Source organism: Macrobrachium rosenbergii, chromosome 10 (assembly GCF_040412425.1).
Source record: "Macrobrachium rosenbergii isolate ZJJX-2024 chromosome 10, ASM4041242v1, whole genome shotgun sequence".
Taxonomy (NCBI): Eukaryota; Metazoa; Arthropoda; class Malacostraca; order Decapoda; family Palaemonidae; genus Macrobrachium; species Macrobrachium rosenbergii.
In genome coordinates this window covers 49,975,731-49,996,944 of record NC_089750.1, presented here as the reverse complement: position 1 = coordinate 49,996,944, position 21,214 = coordinate 49,975,731, and the positions used below count along the sequence as shown (strand labels likewise).

The window sequence follows — 21,214 nt, the reverse complement described above, 5'->3', positions numbered from 1 at the left end:
CTGCTATTTCCTCATTTGTATACAATTTATCCAATATATTTTAGTCCCCTAACTACCCTATCAATCTGCTGTTTCCCCATTTGTGATACAATTTATCCAGTGTAATCCAGGCAAGAGGCTTGTGAGTTTATCATAACATTTTTAAAAATCACTTCCATTTTGTTAAAAATTATAAGTGCCATGTTTCGACGGCACAACTTCTCTTCAGCTTCACAGTCCTATGTTTCACCATGGTAAAAGAAATATTCAACCTATTACAAGGGCTGTCCCTTCCCCCAACAAATATTCTCCTCTGTCTTTTTACAAATATATCTTCTTTTGTATGAGAAACTCTTAATCCATTTAAACTTGCAATCCTGAGGGTATATTTTTCAAAACCATCTGGCCCAATAATTAAAATTGCATTCACCTCCACACTTTAGCTATAGCCCCTTTAAAAATGCACCCTATCTTTTGCTACCTAGTTTGTCACTATAACCATGGTCATATACATTAACTGATTATTATCTCTTTTTTATCCTACATTTCTATCTTAAAAAGTTCTCAGACCTAATCTTCTGATTTTGGTGTTAAACACAAGGGCATCTGCATATAGCAGTTTCTGAAGTGCTTCCCTTCTACAGTCTTATAGAAGATAAAATTATGATAAAAATTAGTAAATGTCTCACTGTAAATTATTCATGGAAAATCAATGTTTTCTCAAATTTTTATGACATACAGTATCTTCACTCTAGATACCATGTTATAACATAGTAACATCACTTGCTTAATGAATCCTTCTGGTACCTTTGGCTTCATAATGTCAGTGTAATTGCATGTCTTGGTACTTTGGTGAATATCTTCACACAGGCTGTAATAAGGTACATATTTCTCTTTTACTAGGCATTACCTGTGGTGCCTTTTCACAGCACAAAGCAAAACTGGCACTTGGTTATTTTATAGTTTTTTAACCTTTCTTCCACCACCTTCACCAGTTTTTTACCATACTTTTATACAGTACTCTGCTCCAGCAGTCTTACCCATACAAAGATGCTACTTACAGTATAAATTGTAAGGCATACTGCAGATAGTATTGATTGTTCTAAGTAGCATTCCTTCAACCCTAGTTATATTTTCTCCACCTTTCACTTTTCATTCATTCTCATTTATCTTTTTACCTAACCATCTAAATCCTTTACTCCAGCGTTCATACCTCATTTACAAATAGATCCTTCATGCCAGCCCCACTAGTCTAGTAATGTGAAACACTTATCCTGCTATTTTTCTCGTCTGAAATTCCACAGTTTAGTCTGTCACCTCTTTCTAGCTGGATCTCCTCTATATTTTCATGTAGCCAGGTTAACTCCTAAATGATTGAGTCTTTACCTGCATTTAAAATATTTACAAATTATTCATGGTGGTCTCAAAGCCTTAACATTTTCCTCTTTCTAAAGGCTCTCCTACTTCTTTAGATGTCATCATTTATTGGTCATCTGTCAGACCAACATAATATCTTCTTTTTTGTGAAATTTGAAAGTACTGTAACTGTTTCCATTGATCCACGACCTTTTTTTCTCTCCTACTTCAATTTCTCAATTTCATTATTTCTATGTTTTGCCCCTTTCATGTCTGTTTTATCTTTCTCCAAAAAATTTTAGTATATAAGACATTTTCTTTATTCCCATTTCTGTTACAGAACTGAGATTCAAAAGCCATTCCTCCTGAATCCTCTTGGCCCTTGCCACCTGCCATCTCTCTCCTCTCTCTCTCTCTCTCTCTCTCTCTCTCTAAGAACTCTCTCTCTCTCTCTCTCTCTCTCTCTCTCTCTCTCTCAAACACATTCTGTATGTCAAGTAAACTTAAGATCTGGAGGTTCTTGTACACTGTGACTGGCTTCCTTAATCTTTGCCTTTGTAAGAACCCCAGTACCTCTTCTCCCTCACGGCTTGTGTCTCCAATGGTGTATCTTCCCTTAACATCCTAAAAACAAAAACTATTCTGGCAAGTGCTACAATGTTACACTAACAGAAAATTTAAACGTGAGTGAACTATATACCAGAAATGTCATCAATTATATTCGCTCACAAAATGACGAGCCTTGTGTAAAATGTTTATATTTTTTCTCATCTCTAACAAATAATTTAGTTCTTCTCTCCTTTTTCAAATAACCATTGCTTTAAAGAATGTGAACATACTTTTGTAACTGGCCGACATCTATTATCAAAATAAAACAGAAAAATTTAGCATATTTTTATATTTATCAAGTTGCAAAACTTTTTTTTAAAGATGCAGGTTTAACCTGATAGTTCCTGCTCGGTAGCAGCACTTAGGTTACGTGAAAAATCCACTTTTTGGAATTCAACACAGTTGTTGGCCACTTTATAGTTTGATTTTAGCTTTGTTATTGAATAAAATGATAAACAGCTTAGTATGAAATTCATTATCAACTGAAACCCTTATATTGTTGAATAATACCATTACCATTCATTCAGTAACAAACTATTTTTAAGCGCAAATGCAAATTAATATGCTGCATATGTTGTAGGACATCTCTACGATATAATTCAGATCTTTGAATAAAATCAACCACTTTTATGATGGTTGAAATTGAGACCTAGACAAAAAATACCCTTCCAAGTCCCTTGCATGACTGTCACAATCTGTTGCAAGGCCTGGTTAAAAATGTATCACAAAACTCCTTGTATATCTTGCAGGAATAAAATTGATCAACTACTGACTTCTACACAATACGTAGATTTCACTGAAAATAAGTTGGTTTTGTCAGAAGGGAATCTTCAATTCCTGAAATATCGCTTTTTCCCCTCTGAAGCCTTGCTTTCTCACTGACAGTGATAACCAGTGGTATGGTACACAAAAAGTTATTTTGTTAATCTTTTTAGTCTAAGCTGATTCAGTGATATCTATCCAGGCCATATTTTAACCAGACTTTCAAATCAAAACCGAAGTGCATAAAAGATGGCTTAAATAGTATTTTTACAATATTTTTATACAACAGGGGCTAAAATATGTTCATAAAGTTACTTTTAACAAATTTCATGACCAATCCATATGCATTCATCATTTTGTTCATGAACAGTCTTCAAAAATTTCACTGGACAAATGTAAAAATCTGCAATACTAAGCTGAGAGAACACAATTTTTGCCGAATATGAATAAACTCCTCTTTAAATGTATTTCTAACCAGCCTCATCCAAGTTTTCTGAAATTAAATACTGTATAGCTCAAACATCCGCTGCCCTGCTGTCAATAACAGTATCTTTTTAAAAAAAAATTTCAAAATAAATCTGTCAAACCAAAGCACTAAAAACTAAAATGATGTAATATGATATTACAAAGCTGTATGCAAGATTAGGAGATGGGAGTAAGAGTAAAAATGGTGTCTTGGGAGATGTTAAAGATCTCACCCCACTATTTTATATTTCAAATCAGTGAAATGAGCCCAAATACTAACTACAACAAACAGCAATTACATTTTTACCTTTATTCTTTCAGAAATAGGTACCAAAATTTTTTCTTACGCAAAATGAGCTAACAAACTTTGCAAAATATAATATATCTGCTCATTAAACAAGGACACCAAAAGATGGCAATGTAAGGACAGAAAAACATGGTTTTAATACTGCATTAAATTAGATACATAGTTAAAAAATAAAGCAATAATGCTTCACTGGCAAAGCAAGTTCCTAAACAAGAAAGTCAAAACTTAAATTTGCTTTACATAATTATTACAGTATTCATTTTTAAAAATTGTGTATGTATATTGCTGGCATGTTGACTGATTTACAGGGAAGGTTACAAATGAAGGCATCAGCATTCACTTCAATGGCAGTGTAGTTTCACTATTGAACAAAGAATGTGTCTGAAGCCCTTAACTTCCTCTTAATAATGAAATCTGGCTAACCATGCACTTATGAGTAAACAGATATGTATTTCCATGAAGATGTTTGCACACAACAAAGCATGCTTTCATAACTAGTCACAGAAAACTGAGTTACTCTCTGCTAATGCAGCTATTAACCCATGTACATCACAGATAATTTGGGACAGACCATTAAAATGAAGGGATTTTACAACCTCGCCTAAATATCCTTTCACTCTTCCCTTCGTAATCATAGTTTCATATCTTAAAAATTAAAAATATGTTACTTACTTTGGTATATATAATTAGTATAAATTCATATACTGCATTCTAAACAGCAGATTTTTTTAGTTAACAGTGTTACAAAAGCTCAGATAAATGTTTATTTTGACCATATTTAATGAGTCTAATAACTTAAAGTTATAATTTATTTTAATTTTAAATTTTACTATGATATAATTACATGTTTGAAAGGGTATGAGGTATGTGAACCTTTAATGTCAAAAAATGACAAAATTTGCAACCATATGAAATCCCTTCTCCCTTATTTACTACTGTACAGTAATCATAAACTGCATAGAAAATTGCATAAAAAACATGAACATATTACTCACACTAAGAGATGTTGGACATTAAGAAACTGCTGCAGGTCCCAAAGTAAGGACATCGTAGCATGTCTGGCAAACTCGAACTGGTTTATTTAAAGAGAACTTTTATGATAGGCACATCTTTATCTGAACAGCGACTGCACAACAACCGTCCACAGTGTCTACAATGATGCTTTCGTGTTGCAATTCCAAATTTGGTACCACATTCCATGCAGAGTTCACCTTCACTCCATGGAGGTTCAGCAGATAACACATCAAGCAGTCTAAATAGCAAGGTTTTAGTTGGTACCTGTAAAAAGACAACTTTTATTCTAGTTTATCAATTCACAGATACAGTACAGGCAAAATCACAAATACATAATGGCAAAACATTTTTCTTTGCTTTCTACTGTTTCTACCCCTTTTCATGTCAAATGAATCCTTCTAATCCTTCTTTTCAAATGGTTTTGCACATGGAATGTATTGTATCAATAGCATTATCAGTTCATAACAAATACTGAAGTAATTTCTTAAGCCTTATTGGCATTCTTAGGAATATGAAGACATTCCATATTGCCAAGCATGAGGTCTCAAAGTACCCCAAGGCATTTTTACAGGATTAGTTCCTCTTTATTATACGATATTCCTAAAATAGAAGAAAAAAATTCAACATAGGCAAGTGGCTGAGGAAAGGTGAAAAAAGATGCGTATGGAGCAAGCTGTATAAACCATAAAACTGAAAAAGTAAAGCTAAGGAGAGGCGTGCAGTAATAGAATATTGGAAGTAGTTTTCACCTGAACGGAGAGAATGAATATGAAATGAGGAACGGAATGATAGAGACCTTTGGAGAATATAAAATCTGACAAGATTAAAAAGGCCCTGGGGAAGATGAATAATGGAAAATCCCAGGGACCTATTAGAAATACTGTAGCGAGTGATTTATAAAAAAAAAAAATCTGGAGCACTCTCTGATGAACTGAACAAATTTCTGTATATGAAAACCTGACAAAGGAAAGGATATAGGGCCAAAAATATGATAAAGTATTTGGCAGTATAATAAACACTGGAATGGGAATGTACTAAAGTTGTCCCTTGAAATTTACAGGTTTAATGGCACCAGCCTGTGAAACTGAAAATCCCAGACCTTAAATCCTAAAATAGTGTGTTGCTGGCCACACAAACCTTACTGATATTTAACACAAGTACCTAATTATTTTCATTTTGCCTATAAGCATGTAGATAAGAATCTGACATCTGTATCCATCTACTAACATGAAGTTACTATCCATTCTGCTTTCATTTGAATTCTACATATACATATATTTAATTAAATTCCATGTTGAACGGCTTCATGCAAGATTCTGTATTGCTGGTAACAGGTTGTAGTCATGGTGGCAACTGGTAGAACCACACAAAACTCATCTATCTGAAGACCTTGAAATATGAAAAGTGCCTTTGTATGTGAAGATTTTTGTTTGGGTTTTTATTATGACTAGGGATTGAATTTATTATAACTCCACTTTACATGTGACTCTCCTTCAAGTGACTGCTCTGAGTATTTTAGCAAGTGCACTGGTTTTTATGATAGGTGACAAGAGATATTCTGCACTGCAACTCAAGCTCTGAAAGGAGACTCACTAAGTAACACCAGGGAGGAATGCTGTAACTTAGCGCTTGTGCAGCATTATGCCCTTTAGGTGTGGTTTAATGAGTATAAGCCTATGCTTCGTTAACTGCTTATGTAAATTAAAAAATGGGGTTTCAGTTACACGAGTTCAGATTTTATTTATACAGTATGAAGTATTTTTAATAAAGTTTAATCTAGAATAACTGTAATAAATTTTGAAGGTCTAAATAATGTGAAAAGGTTTTTGAGTAAATCTCTCACCTCCACCCACACCCCCTCTTTTTGCAAGGTTATTATTATTATTATTATTATTATTATTATTATTATTATTATTATTATTATTATTATTATCATCATTAACCCTTTGAGATGCTGATGACTGTTAGAGCTGTCTTCCATTTTTCAACTTCCGAGATTCTGATGATGACTATAGTTGTCATTGAAAGATATTTTTCAAAAACTTTGCTATAAATCACAAAAAGCATCAAAACAACAAAATCTGAATATGGCACATACGGAGGCCTGTTGCTGTTGAGGAGGATGGTATATAATCTAATTTATGGCAAATTTAAAAAAAAAGTGACAACTGTTATTCTGCCACTCTAGTATACTGTATATACTGTACCATATATTTTATATTTTATTTAATGCACTTTGTGGTATCATATGGGGTTAAAATAATAATGGATTTCATATCAGTGGAAAGGCAATTTCTTATACTTTTACGCTGTTAAAAAAATTGGATATCTATTTCTCCAATTTAATGTGCTTTTTTAAAAGCAACAATATTTTTAGTATGGCTAATTTTACTGCGTGATATTGATTTTTTGGGGGCGCATTTTTTAATATACCATGATAAAGGTCAACTCTTTAGCTTTACAATGACACCAACTTCATTATTACAGCAGCCAAAGAAAACCATTCGTAAAAATTTTCGTTCAATCAATGAAGGGTGAATCTTCTGGCATAGACAGATTTTGATCCCCCCACCATCCTCAAGGGGTTAAGTAATTAAACCAGACCACTGTCACAGAATCAGAACAAAAGGACACAAGAAAAGAGTGCGAGCTCTACTAGAGCCAAGCAGAAATATTTCTCTTAAAATGTAAGCCATACTTACTTAATCACAGTGTTATTGTTCTAATATTTTAGACTTGGTTCAAGTGTTATGGGGGATATAATCAGCTGGATGTTTTTAAGAAAATAACAATGTTTTAATTTCTGAGTCCAGTCCCGTGTCAGCCGGTGAAATTCCATTACAGCACGAATTTCTAGGTATAACAATGCTAGATATACCAGAGAAAAAGAGCTTTCAGGAAAGCTGGGGTTACTACCCCAGTCGATCGTCTTTTAGAAGACGCCGGTATAATAAAGGGTGAGTGAAAAACCACTACCACGGAAATATACTCGAAAGATCTCTCCTTATCAAAACCCCGTAAAGAGAGCAGTGAGCCGTTACAGCTCCACACTCAACACCCGCCAGGGCGGCGACACCAGCGCCACCTACTTCATTCCATTTTCTAGCACGTGATAATCGTTCGCTTTTTTGTGTGCTCGTCCCTATTTTGGATTATTTTTTCTTCATCTACGATGGCTTGAGCACCTTTTCCATCTCTAAGTTAAGTACCATCTTCTTGTGGGGTTTTGATCTAATTATGGCTGTTTTGGTCTCGTATTTTCATAAATATTGGGATCTTCTTATGACGCCACGGCATCCCCTATCAGCCATGTCGACCGCGAGGCGACTCCTTCTGTTCTTTCGGTCGGAGTTTTCTCCCAGTCGCTATATATATTTAGATTTTAGCCCTTGAATTCCTTCCTGGTGGTTCCGTGCAAAGGCTCCCCCTCCAATTTTAGTTTTGTTTTGCATTTTGGCCTGTCGGCCTCTCTTAGGAGTTGCTCCATCCTGTACCCCACCAGGTTGGGTTCTTTTTCATTTAGTCTCATAGGCTATTATGTTATTCTTGAAGATGGTGCTCTTATTTTAAGTTTAATGTTTTTAGTTTTATTTGTTTTTGTTTTTGGTTGTGTACCTCTGCCTCTGATGAACCTTATAAAATATTTTGAAATTACCCGAGGTAGGCTACACTTCCTGTTGAACGTAATTTTATTTTGATTGTTTTTTTTTTTTTGTATGATGGTGGTAGTGTGGGCTCCATCCCTTGCCCTGGGTGCGGAGATCAGGTTGAGGGAGTTTTGTTGCTGTTTCCTCAGGGTTCGTTTTAGGGTCAGAGTGAGCCCCTTAGTCCTCTTCCCCCAATTTGGAGAATCGAGTTCTCTGGATGTGTTCCTCTAGGCTAGTCGCCTACCTTATCCCCTACTCGTTCCCTGTTGGCTCTCGGCACAAAATTTCTCTCCCTGTTGGTTCCTCCTCTCCTTTTTCACCCCTCTCCTTCCTAACCTATATTAGGTTAGGTTTTTATTAGGCTACGCCTAGGAGAAGTTGGGCTTTGGGCTGTGTAGCTCCCTGGAGTAGGCTTCCCTTCCAAGTTCATTGGGAGGGAAGGTTGCAGTTGAGCGGGTGTCATGTTCTCCTTGTCTCCTCTCCCCTTCCGGTAGCCTACTCCTCTCCACTACCCCCACCCCTCCTCCCCAGCCTTGCGACTCGTGCGGGTGACGCTAGATGGCGTTTTCTCCGAGTCAGGGACTTCTCCTATTGGTAGAGGATTCGCTCCTCCCATATCGTCCCCAGCCGCTGTGGTAGGGTGGGTGGTTTGGTTGCTCGAGCGTGTTCGAATCCTGTCTCACCTCTCGTCTCCCCATCGAGCTGCAAAAGTTAGGGTTTAGGTGTGGCCCCGTATGTTATGAACATTGATCCTTTACCCATTTGTTTCTCCGGCGGGGAGATAGATGTGGGATGATTCTATGTCACGCTAGCATACAGACTCCTCCGGTCTCTTGAGGGTTACCATCATTGTTAGTTTTGTTTACTGTTATTATTATTATTATTTTTGTTCTACCATATACGTGATTCCGGTCCCACACCTGGGGCTCCGCCGTTAATTTTCTGGCAGCCCTTATGGTTGGTTTCTGGTTTCTCGTTCCTTCATTCCCGAGTCCTCCGAGTATGAATCCTAAACTTCCACTCTGTGCATTTAAAGCTTATTGGCCCAGTTTAATTTGGTAGTTCTTCTCACCGGAGTATTCCGGTTGTAGTTGAGTTTCCCGGCCTTGCCGGCTTTATTTTGCTTAGAGTGTGAGGTTCATGTACTGTTACCTTTACAGACTGTTCGTTGTGAGGAGCCGGGTGTACCGCCTCCTTCAACAACCCTACGGGCAATTAGTGTGCCGGACCCACGCTGGTTGTGCGGTCCGGCTAGATGACCTGGTTGTTTGGCACCCGATGGCTGTGAGGTTTGCTTTGCTCTCTCCTCAACCATCCAGGATGAGTCGGTAAGTGAAAGTCTTCTTTCCTCCGGTCCATGCTCCTCATATTGTTACGTTGTTTATGTTTCTCCGTCGGTCTTTGCATTCCTGACTAATTGCAGGTTTTCCTTGCAGGCGGATGAAACTTCCAAGAAGTCTGCCTTGGAATCCCTCCGGGCCTGGGTGGCTGGGTTTGGCAGGAATATTCCGTCCGGGAAGCCCTCGTCCTCGGCGCCAGGTTGAGGACCTGCTTTACCCCGCGCACGGGTGGCAGCGCAGTACCAGAAGAACTTGCCACCCCTATTATTCAGCAGATCCGTGATGCGACCCAGCCACCTCAAGTGGACATCATCTACGCCGAGGTCTCGGAGGATGTTGCCGGCCTAAATCTCGACTTGGAACCTATGAATACGGAGCAGGACCAGGTGGTAAGTGGGGAGGTAAGTGAGGATGTTGGGGCGGGCCCCTCTTTGTTTAAATCCCCTGCTTCATCTGTATCATCTTTTGCAGGTTTTGTGAAGTCTTCCTCTTTGGGTGATAGAGCTCCGTCTGCTATCCCCAAGTTGAAGACTTCATGGAAGGCGAAAGGGCTATAAGTCCTCGACTTCCAAGAAGGCACCCCTTCCCCGTCGAAGGCTAAGGTCCCAGGACCTGTAGCCTCCGAGGAGTAAATCTGGCTCCTCCAGGCAAGGGCGCGAGTAAGAGGGCTGCAAACCAAGCCCTCCTCGCCAGCCTCTTTTGACGCAGAAGCCCTTGCCACTGAACTGTACAAGCAATTCATGGAGGACCTAGATTCTAGATTTGAAAAATCTCAGAAAAGTTTGCCACCTATGACAGTGTACTGGCAGGTTTGGCTCGCCAACCTAAAGCAGAACCGCAGTACTCTATTCCCCGACACTGCGGACCTCCGCGTTTGATGTCGGAAACCCTTGGCGGTTCAGCTCTCGGGCCATCAACATGATGGCAAACTTACTCTTAGACGGTCTGGGCACGAGGCGGTTGGAGGAGTTGGAGTTCTTCCCGATCTCTTGCCCCCTTATCCTGGCTTCGTGAGGCTTACAGAAGAAGCCTGGATTCGGTCAGACAAGGTACCTAGGGAGACTGTCATCATCCCTAGAGACCAAGCCCAGTCGGCTCTCCTGCGCACTCTGATGGAGTGGCAGGCAGTGAACACAAAATTAACCCCTTTCAAGGGCAATTTCACGATGTTCACCCTGGGTGAAGATCTTCCACTCCTTGCATGGACAAAATTGCTCTGGCTACGACCCGAGCATGCCTCGATGGGAATCCCTTTCCTCAATTAAGAAACAGGGTCTACTTCCTGGTATTCCCAGGAAGTAACGAGTTCTGGGTGGGCGCCCGTCCACTTTCACTGTTGGCAAGTTGGACCCTCTTTGCGCTTCAGCAGTTTAGCGAGCAACTCCCTAAGCTGCCAGAATCATTATTAAAGGCGGAGTTTGAGACCCGGACTAAGTTAGCCCGGTCCATGAGCTCCGGCTGTCTTACTGAGGCTACTGCCGTCTCCGGCTCGGACGAACCCTTTTTCCAGGTCTAGCTAAGTCTTTCCTGGCGACCTTCCAGTTAGACTTGCATGAGTTTGTTATGGCTGAGGCTGGAATGTAGAAAATTTATTTTTGCTGATGCTTCTAATCCGCCACAGCCTAACAAGCTCATTAAAAGTTCAATCTGGGGACCTAACCTCTTCCCTGAAGGAGAGTTACATCCGTCATGTCTGAAGCTACACGGGCCAATCAGAGTCTTCGCTCGCTGGGGTGGGGAATTCCCACTTATAAGCGCAAGACCCCAGAATCGGCCGGCCCCCAGGCGAGGGGAGGGAAAAGGTTCAGGAGACATAAGAGGCCTCATCAGGCGATGGTTCCAAGCCGTCCCGGTCTCGGCAGTGGCCCAGCCATCTACCTCTAAGTCCCAACCCCAACAGTACGTGTTGGTCCAACCAGCTGCGCCCTCCTATGTATCCTCACCAGCATACAACCCTACATATGAAGGCCGTGGATTTTTCACGGCCTCAATAGGGTGGCAAGGGGAGGAAGGGCAAGCCCCTACAGAGGAAAGTCTAACACCACCCCAAGGGGAGAGGGACGTGGTAGAGGGAACAAACCCGCTCCCTCCCACTGAGAAAACACAGGTAGGCGGTCGCCTGTATTGGTTCAGGGACCAATGGACCTTCAGCCCTTGGGCACACAGCATTGTGTCCAAGGGACTAGGGTGGAGCTGGATCAAGAATCCTCCCCTCCAAACAGATTTTACCAGCCACCCACATCAATCCTACAGGATTATGTAAAAGAATTGCTCAACAAACGAGCAATAAAGAAAGCAAGGCACCTAAAGTTTCAAGGCAGGCTATTCACTGTTCCCAAAAAGACTCCGATCAGCAAAGAGTGATCCTGGATCTGTCGCGTCTAAATCTCTACATAAAATGCGACAAGTTTCAGCATGCTTACGGTAGCTCAGGTTCGGACTCTACTTCCGCGTGGAGCCGTCACCACCTCTATCGATCTTTCAGATGCTTATTATCACGTCCCAGTTGCGCGGAACTTCTCTCAGTTCCTCGGTTTCAGACTCGGGAATCAAGCCTACTCCTTCAGGGTCATGCCCTTCGGGTCTGAACATTGCACCCAGGATATTCACCAAGCTGGCGGATACGGTAGTACAGCAGCTCCGGTCCCAAGGAATCTCCCTAGCAGCGTACCTGGACGACTGGATAATTTGGGCTCCAACTGTTCCGGAGTGTCAGGAAGCCACGTCCATAGTCACCAATTTCCTAGAGTCATTGGGTTTTCAGCTGAACAGGGAGAAGTCCCGCCTGACTCGGAGTCTCGGTTTCAGTGGCTGGGTCTTCAGTGGGACCTGTCCTCCCACACGTTATCTCTCGTTCCTTCCAAGAGGAAAGAGATAGCATCTCTCACCAAGAGGTTTCTCAAAAATCAGTCAGCATCCCGTCGGTCCCAGGAAAGGGTCCTGGGTCTCTCAATTTGCTTCAGTAACAGACCTGCTCTTGAAAGCCAAATTAAAAGACATAAACAGAGTGTGGCGAGTCGAGCAAACACCAAGCTCAGGGACAGGGTCTCCTCTATCCCTCGGATCTTAAAGACAAGGCTGCGGCCTTGGACCACAGTCAAGGGCCTGTCCAAAACAGTTCCACTTCAGTTTCCCCCTCCGGCACTAGTTATCCACACAGACGCTTCTCTAAGCGGCTGGGGGATATTCACCAAAACAGAAAGTACAGGGAACGTGGTCCACAATGTTTCAGCAGTTCCATATAAACACCCTGGAAGCCATGGCGGTCTTTCTAACTCTGAAGAAAATCCGCCCTCCCAATCGGATTCATATCAGATTGGTGTTAGACAGCGCAGTGGTAGTTCATTGCATCAACAGGGGCGGCTCCAAATCAGGTCGAGTAAACCAAGTGATGGTTGCTATCTTCTCCTGGCGAACAAGCACGGTTGGCACCTGTCAGCCACCCACCTAGCAGGTGTCCGAACGTGGTGGCGATTCCCTGTCCAGGACTACCCCGTTGGAGACGGAGTGGTCCCTGGATGCGAATCTTTCAAATGGATTTGCCGCGGGTTCCGGGCCTCCAAGTGGATCTGTTCGGCAACGGAGAGCAACTTCAAGCTCCCTGTTATGTAGCCCCAACCTGGACCCTCAGGCGTTCGCCACAGACGCAATGACAGTAGATTGGAACAATTGGGAGAGGATTTATCTGTTCCCCCAATAAATTTACTGCTGAAAGTTTTACACAAACTCAGGACATTCAAAGGTCAACCAGCTCTAGTAGCCCCTATTGGCCGAAGAGCAGTTGGTTCCCTCTCCTTCAGGAACTGGGATTACGGAGTCTTGGATTCCCAAGCCCATTCTGACCTCAGACAGTACAAACCAAGACTGTGTCAGCTTCCTCAAGGATTCAAGATGCCCTAGCTTTATGGACTTTATAAAGTTCGCAGCCCAAAAGGAGCAAACATTGACCCTGTCAATACTCTGTTTTTAGAATCAGATAAAAGAGATTCTACTATTAAACAATATGACTCAGCAGTCAAAAAATTAGCCTCCTTCCTGAAAGCATCTGAAGCCAAAATTATGACAGACTAATTTAGGAGTTTCCTTCTTTAGGTCACTGTTTGAGAAAGGTCTGGCTCCCGCCACTATTACCACAGTCAAGTCGGCATTGAAGAAAGTATTTCTTTACGGCTTTAAAATCGACCTTACAGATTCCTATTTTTCATCCATCCCCAGAGCATGCGCTCGTCTGAGACCAGTATCACGCCCACAGTCTGTTACTTGGTTTCTCAATGACGTCCTTAAGTTAGCATCAGAGTTGGATAACTTTCATTGCTCTTATCAGGATCTGTTAAGGAAAACCTTATTTTTACTTAGTTTGGCTTCAGGTGCTAGAATTTCAGAGCTGTCAGCTCTCACTAGAGGTGATAATTTTGTTAACTTCCTCCCATCCGGAGAAGTCCTCCTCTCCCCTGACCCTAGATTTTTAGCTAAGAACGAAGACCCACAGGACAGGTGGTCTCCTTGGAAGGTGGTGCCCCTTCCTCAAGATCAATCTTTATGTCCAGTCCATACACTTAAATCTTACCTCTCAAGAACTCCACAGAGTAAGTCGGGTCCTCTTTTTATCAGGGAGAAAGGTGGTACTCTTTCTCTAAATGCTATAAGGCAACAAGTTCTGTATTTCATTAAACAAGCCAACCCAGACTCAGTTCCTAAAGTTCATGATATTCGAGCAGTTGCTACTTCCATTAATTATTTTCATAATATGGACTTTTCAGAGTTATCAAAATATACGGGTTGGAAATCACCTCTGGTGTTTAAACGCCACTATTTAAAATCACTCGAAGCCCTGAAATATTCTACTGTAGCAGTGGGAAGTGTCATCTCCCCACCTTAAATAATTATATCCTTTCCTTTTCCCCCCCCCGCCTGCCTCATTTGCTTCTCTGCTTATTCTCCTGGTTGTTTATGCCTCACTGCCTAGCTCTTCATATTGATATTTGTATTTGATGATGGAAAACTGTAATCTGACTAGCCATAATTGTTTCTCTTTGTGGGGTACTGGACAGTTTTTGGTTGGCTCCACGTTACCCCAGATAATTGTGTATGTTATATTCATTGATTTTGTCTCTTACGTGTTTAAGCCTAAGTTTACATATATAGTTTTAAGGTTGTTTTTCTTGTTCTGTGCACATTTCATGTTTCACTACTTTTAAGTAATTTTAAGATTTTGAGGTTTTTTCCCCATCAGACCGGGGACCTCCATTGTTTTGTAGTGCTAAGTTTATTAATGTGCCTTAAAATTAAGTTACCTTACTTTTAAGTATTCTTGCTTCATGGAAGAGATTCCTTAATTAAAAATTATTTTGGTTACAATTTTGCCTTTTCTTCAGGTTACCCTCCTTTTTTCCAGTAGTAGCAGTCTTGGCATGATTCTCTATCACTATTTCACCGGCTGACACGGGACTGGACTCAGAAAAGGGATTTTGACAAAGGAAAAATCTATTTCTGAGGAAGGTCCCGTGTCACCCGGTGACCCTCCCTGTCTAGTCTAGTACTCCCCACCCTAATTGCGCATGCCAAGTCTGGGGTTAGTGCTAGCATGGAATGAAGTAGGTGGCGCTGGTGTCGCCGTCCTGGCGGGTGTTGAGTGTGGGAGCTGTAACGGCTCACCGCTCTTTTCGGGGTTTTGATAAGGAGAGATCTTTCAGTATATTTCCATGGTAGTGGTTTTTCACTCACCCTTTATTATACCGACGTCTTCTAAAAGACGATCGACTGGGGGTAGTAACCCCAGCTTTCCTGAAAGCTCTTTTTCTCTGGTATATCTAGCATTGTTATACCTAGAAATTGCGGCTGTAATGGAATTTCACCGGGTGACACGGGACCTTCCTCAGAAATAGATTTTTCCTTTGTCAAAATCCCTTATTTGGTGTAAATTACAAGGGTTGTACAGTAATTACGTTAGTAAATTGTGATTGTGATACTGTATTTGGTGTGATAATAAGTTAAGTCATCTAAATGAATTCTCAATTTTCAAGGTAACTTTCTTTCATATCAGATCTAAAGATTCTTTTAAAATAACCTAGGTTTTTTAATTTTAGAAATTTGTTAATAAATTACAAAATGTTAATCTTTTTCCTTCCAAAATTCACTATCTGTTATCACAATCTAAAAGAAATGTAAGAATATAAAAACTAATACATGTAACAAAAACAGCCAGCAAATAACTTTTACAGAACTTAAATCTATTTTGACAATGATAGCGTAAACTTCAAGAAGAGTGCTGATAACATTAACAGTCGAATGCAAGGAAGGAGAAGCAGAAACATATTTCTTTAAACAATAAAAAATAATTTTTATGTGAGGTGATGAAAAAGATCCATACTAACAGACACCAGAAAATATAAAGGCACTTCAAGGGTTAAAAATGCTAAATTATGAGCCACTACAGTACAATAAAGATAATACAGTATTTCAGATTAGTAAACATCACACATTAAACTAAGAGCTTTTTATCAGTAACCCCACAAAAAACAAAATATGCTTACCTGATAATTGAAAATGTTGACTCCATGCTTATTTGTAGTACCAAGACAAGCTCCAGAGCGAACCAATACACGACACAGTTGTCCTGCTCCCCTCATGTAAGCCAGTAACAATGCTGTTAAAAAATGAATTCTTGTAAATATTAAGACAGCCACTGTATGGAAACCATAAACTTTATGTAGAAACAAATTCATGCACTTTCACTGAGAACCTAACTTTCTTATTTTTTCTTAATTTATTATTATTATTATTTATTTATTTATTTTTTTTTTTTTTTTTTTTTGAGGGGGGGTCTATCAGTCATCCTATTTCCAGATTCCTTTTCAGGGATCATGCTTAGTGTTCCTATGATTATGGGTACAATTTCCACTAGCATATTCCATTTCCTTCTTATTTCGATTTTCAGGTCTTGGTACTTATCAATTTTTTCTTTCTTTCTCATCTAATCTGGTGTCCCATGGTATTGCAACATCAATGAGTGATACTTTCTTCTTGATTTTGTCAATCAACGTCATGTCTGGTCTATTAGCATGCATCACCCTTATTGTTCTGATACCTTAGTCCCAGAGGATCTTTGCCTGGTTGCTTCCTATCACTCTATCAGGTTGGTGTTCGTACCACTTATTACTGCAAGCTAGCTGATGTTTCTTGCACAGGCTCCAGTGGAGGGCTTTTGCTACTGAATCATGCCTCTTTTTGTACTGGCTCTGTGCAAGCGCCGGACATTCACTTGCTATGTGGTTTATGGTCTTGTCTTTCATATTGCACTTCCTGCATATGGGTGAGATGTTATTTCCATCTATTGTTCTTTGGACATATCTGGTTCTTAGGGCCTGATCTTGTGCTGCTGTTAGCATTCCTTCTGTTTCCTTCTTGAGTTCTCCCCTCTGTAGCCACTGCCATGTTTCATCGCTGGCCAGTTCTTTTGTCTGTCTCATGTACTGTCTGTGCATTGGTTTGTTGTGCCATTCCTCTGTTCTGTTTTTCATCCTCCTGTCTCTGTATATTTCTGGGTCTTTATCTCTTTTATCAGTCCTTCTTCCCATGCATTCCTTAGCCACTCGTCTTCACTGGTTTTCAGATATTGCCCCAGTGCTCTGCTCTTGATATTGATGCAATCCTCTATGCTTAGTAGCCTTCTCTTCCCTTCCTTTTGTGTTATGTATACAGTAGTCTGTCTGTATTTGCTCTTGGGTGTAGTGCTTTGTATATTGTCATGTGTTTTCTAGTTTTCTCGTCTATGCTGCAGAGTTCAGCCTTCGTCCACTCCACTACTCCTGCGCTGTATCTGATTACTGATACTGCCCATGTGTTCATGGCTTTCGTCATGTTTCCGGTGTTGAGTTTTGACTTGAGTATCGTCTTAAGTCTCTCCAGATATTCTTTCCTGATTGTGTCCTTCATCTCTTGGTGTTTTATATCCTCTCCTTCTATTATTCCCAGGTATTTGTATCCCGTCTCATGTATGTTTGATGCTATTCCCGTCTGGTAGCTTTATCCCTTCAGTCCTTGTTACTTTGCCTTTTTGTATGTTGACCAAGGTGCATTTTTTTATTCCCAACTCCATCCATTTTATTATTATTATTATTATTATTATTATTATTATTATTATTATTATTATTTGTTGTTGTTGTTGTTGTTATTATTAAACCATTCCATTATTGGATACACTGAAAATGAAGATTAAGACAAAATATCTTAAATGATTTGTTTCCAAATCTTGACTTTCAGTGTTTGTTAGTTATTATGAAAAAAAAAGACAAGTTAAACAGATTATTGAGTAAATCAAACATGGCTCTCATATGGCCTGATGTGTTTATTCTTCTATTAAAACCAAGATTAATTAGATTCTATCTAATAAATATTCATAAAACCTTTCTAATAGGGTAGACTAAAAATGCTGATTGTGACAAAATTTCTTTGAAGGGTTAGTGTCCAATACTTGCATTTTTCTGTCAATTGAAATTTGGGCTTTTACATGAAAATTGGTTGTTAACATATTTTCCTCAAAAAGAAACTGGGCTAGGAAGGGTGTCCATTAAGAATAGTGTGTCAAATTTGAAGTTTGGACATAAAATATTCTAATAATAATTTTGGGCAGAAATGCTGTATCTCTTATGTAAGCATAAATCGTTCAAGAAACTGGACTGGCAAATATATTAACTTACGAGAATTGCCCTCAACATCTACTTTGTTAAGATCGTAATCTGGCATAGTCTCCAAGAAAACTTCAGCAATTGCAGCAGCATTGTCTTTTGGATAGTTTGCTAGGACATGAAGAGGATTCTGTCCACGAAGATTTACTGCACCAGCATTAATTCTTGATTCTATAAGAAGCACTTTTACCACTGCCAAATGACCCTCCTGAAAAGAAAAAATTATCCAGTAATTATTCACACATTTACAATTACGTAATACTTCTTTGCCTCCTAGCTCTTCAACTTCACTGATAGCATTATAAGCATTTAAAACCACCTCAGTAATATAGTTAAACTACAGTACTTTATAGCTATGGTATTTGCTAGCGTATTAGGCTCAACAGCGCATTAAACACATTCTTATCATACACTTAAATTTTGAAGAAAGAAAGCTATTTTGAGGGAAAAAAAATTGATGTAGGCAGTGAACCAAAAACATTTGGCTGCCCTATTCCCATGTTCTTAGGCATTGGCTATGACATCTACCTTGCATTTAACACTGTCACAATCCCTTCATTCCTTCTACACCATGAAATTTAAACACACTAAATTCTATGGTATTCAGCTTTTCAATGTTTACAGCTCTCCACTCCATGCACTCTGAAAGCTGCAGGAATCACCACAAAGGTGTAGTGTAAACCCCCCTTATTCGTGGGGGATACGTACCGCACACCCCCGCGAATAGCTAAAATCCACAAATACTTAGAACCCTCTAAAAATACTTAGAACTGTCTATTTTGATAGTTTAAAACACAAAAAACCCTCTAAAAATGCTTATACCTGAGTATTTTAATAGTTTTATCACAAAAAGTGCATTTAGTTATGAAAATGATATGAAAATACAGTAATTGGCGAACATTTCTCAGTAAAAAATACTGCAAATGGGCGAATTTTCCGCAAATAATGGGTAGATACATTCCACAGAGAAATCCACGAATATGTGAGTCCGCGAATAGTGAGACCACGAATAAAGGGGGTTTACTGTAGCACCATCACTACACTCTTTTGCTTTTCTTTGATTATTCCTAAATTGCTATGCATAATAAAATATGAAAACATTTTCAAATCAATTAACTTGTAACCATTAACTTCGATAAACAGCTTTGGGGCCCACAACAGTCAGCTTAGAGCGTGCACACTCAACAAACGTCTAAAGTACCCAAAATGTCTGCAAAAAGTAGAGAAAACTCTTTCTTGACATCCATACAAACATGTTCATGTCATATCTTGAAAGGCATTCATACATATATTTGTACCTAAATAAGCAAATACATGTTCTTTTCTATTCTGGACTTCCTAACATATGTTATTGAAAGCTTTATGTTTTAATTTACGCTGTATCATATTTCATTCATTTAATTCTCAATTAGATTATTTTATTTTTACACCATTCCTTTTATGCACTATACCTCTTATCAAATGAGGCATTTGCCCTAAAAGCATGTGACCATTCAAGTGTCAGGTTACTTTCATTTTTTCACCTTTTTCTTATAAAGTATTAAAAGAAAATAAAATACTTTGATTAATTACTGCTGATAATAATATCTATTATCAATCAGTTACCATATTTTCAAATTATTCATATTTACTTGTCCACTTGTCTATTCTGCAATAAAACACATGCTAAAATAGAGGATTTTTTTTAATGTTTAGTGAAAAAATAATGTGTGAAAAGTTAAAATCTTAATAAAGAAATATCTCTTAATAAAGAAGTTTCTCTTATTTAATGGATGATGCATTAGAAAGGGAAAACTGGGGTAAAATGAGATAGAGAGGCATTATCATTGTGTAAGTATCATTCACAAGATTGTTTCAGACCTACAGTACCTGTTTGCCTGCCAGAGTGTAGCACCATGGCTACTATTGGTTTATCATCTGATTGTACCTGGATGTTGCGGATACTAAAATTTGGAAAAACAAACCAAATCTTTGCAATCTATTGATAAAAATCCATTTAAGATAAATATAATGGTACAGATGACAAAATAATGTAAGAAAGATATCCCAGCTAAACGATTATTGTAGATTTTTTCAGAATATTTGCCAAACTTTGTAAAATTGTCTGTTGGCAAAAGATGAAGTACAGAAATGAACAGTAAACACAATGCCAGATTTGCAAGCAGAATATGAAGTACAGAAATGAACAACACACACAATGCCAATGATTCTGCCAAAAACTGTTTTCAAAAAGAGTGCTGCAATTGTCACCTACTAGCTAAAACTCTTACATTCTAGTAATATTCAATCATAGTATTATCAATCATTTCCTGCAACAAATTGGAAGTCTCATTGAACAATATTTCTGATTTATGGTGAATTTCTGAAAAAACTTTTTCTTCTGGCATTGTCCTCAACCATGTTTCCTTTGTAACTCACCTCTTTTACCAAATTTCATAAATTCTTTCGTCATTTTATCATGGCCAAGCCAATTTTTGCACTAACATTCTATATTGGCTGCATCCCGTTACATAAAGTTTTATATATGAAAATATTCTTCTGAGGACCTTATTTCATGTACAATACATCTGACAAAATACAACAAAATACCATGGTTGTATAAATTTTGATTTTTGTTGCACAGAAATATTTTCAAATATAAACCATTTCCATTGATAAGCTGCCAAATTTTCAAAATTCTGTGTCAAAGAACCATCCTTATCTAAATAAGTACTGTCAAAAAACGCCATTTTACAACTAAAACAATCTTACATTCTAGTAATATTCAATCATTTACCTTCATTTTGCAACAAACTGGAAGCCTCTAGCACAATATTTCAATTTATGGTGAGTTTCAGCATAAAAAAAATTCCACTTTCTCCCCTGAGTATACCTGCATCCGTTTCTCTTTTTAACCCTTCTCACAAACAACAGAAATTCTTTGAATCACACCAGACTCATGTTGAATCACTAACACACCCATCAATGTTTGCATTGTTTTACATTAGTTGTTAACCATAAAACTTTTGTTTATGAAAATTTTTCCCATAGTCCATTTCAAATACTATC

General features: G+C 38.9%; 1 protein-coding gene across 1 annotated transcript in view; it reads right to left on the bottom strand.

Moving 5' to 3' along the window:
• Positions 1–4,463: 4,463 nt before the first annotated feature.
• LOC136842621 (rabankyrin-5) overlaps positions 4,464–21,214 on the bottom strand; it is a 379,842-nt gene continuing 363,091 nt past the window's right edge. Inside the window, 4 exon segments of the mRNA XM_067110236.1 lie at positions 4,464–4,572; positions 4,574–4,756; positions 16,013–16,125; positions 18,179–18,374. Coding sequence (XP_066966337.1) covers positions 4,492–4,572; positions 4,574–4,756; positions 16,013–16,125; positions 18,179–18,374 — 573 coding nt within the window. The 3' untranslated portion in view covers positions 4,464–4,491.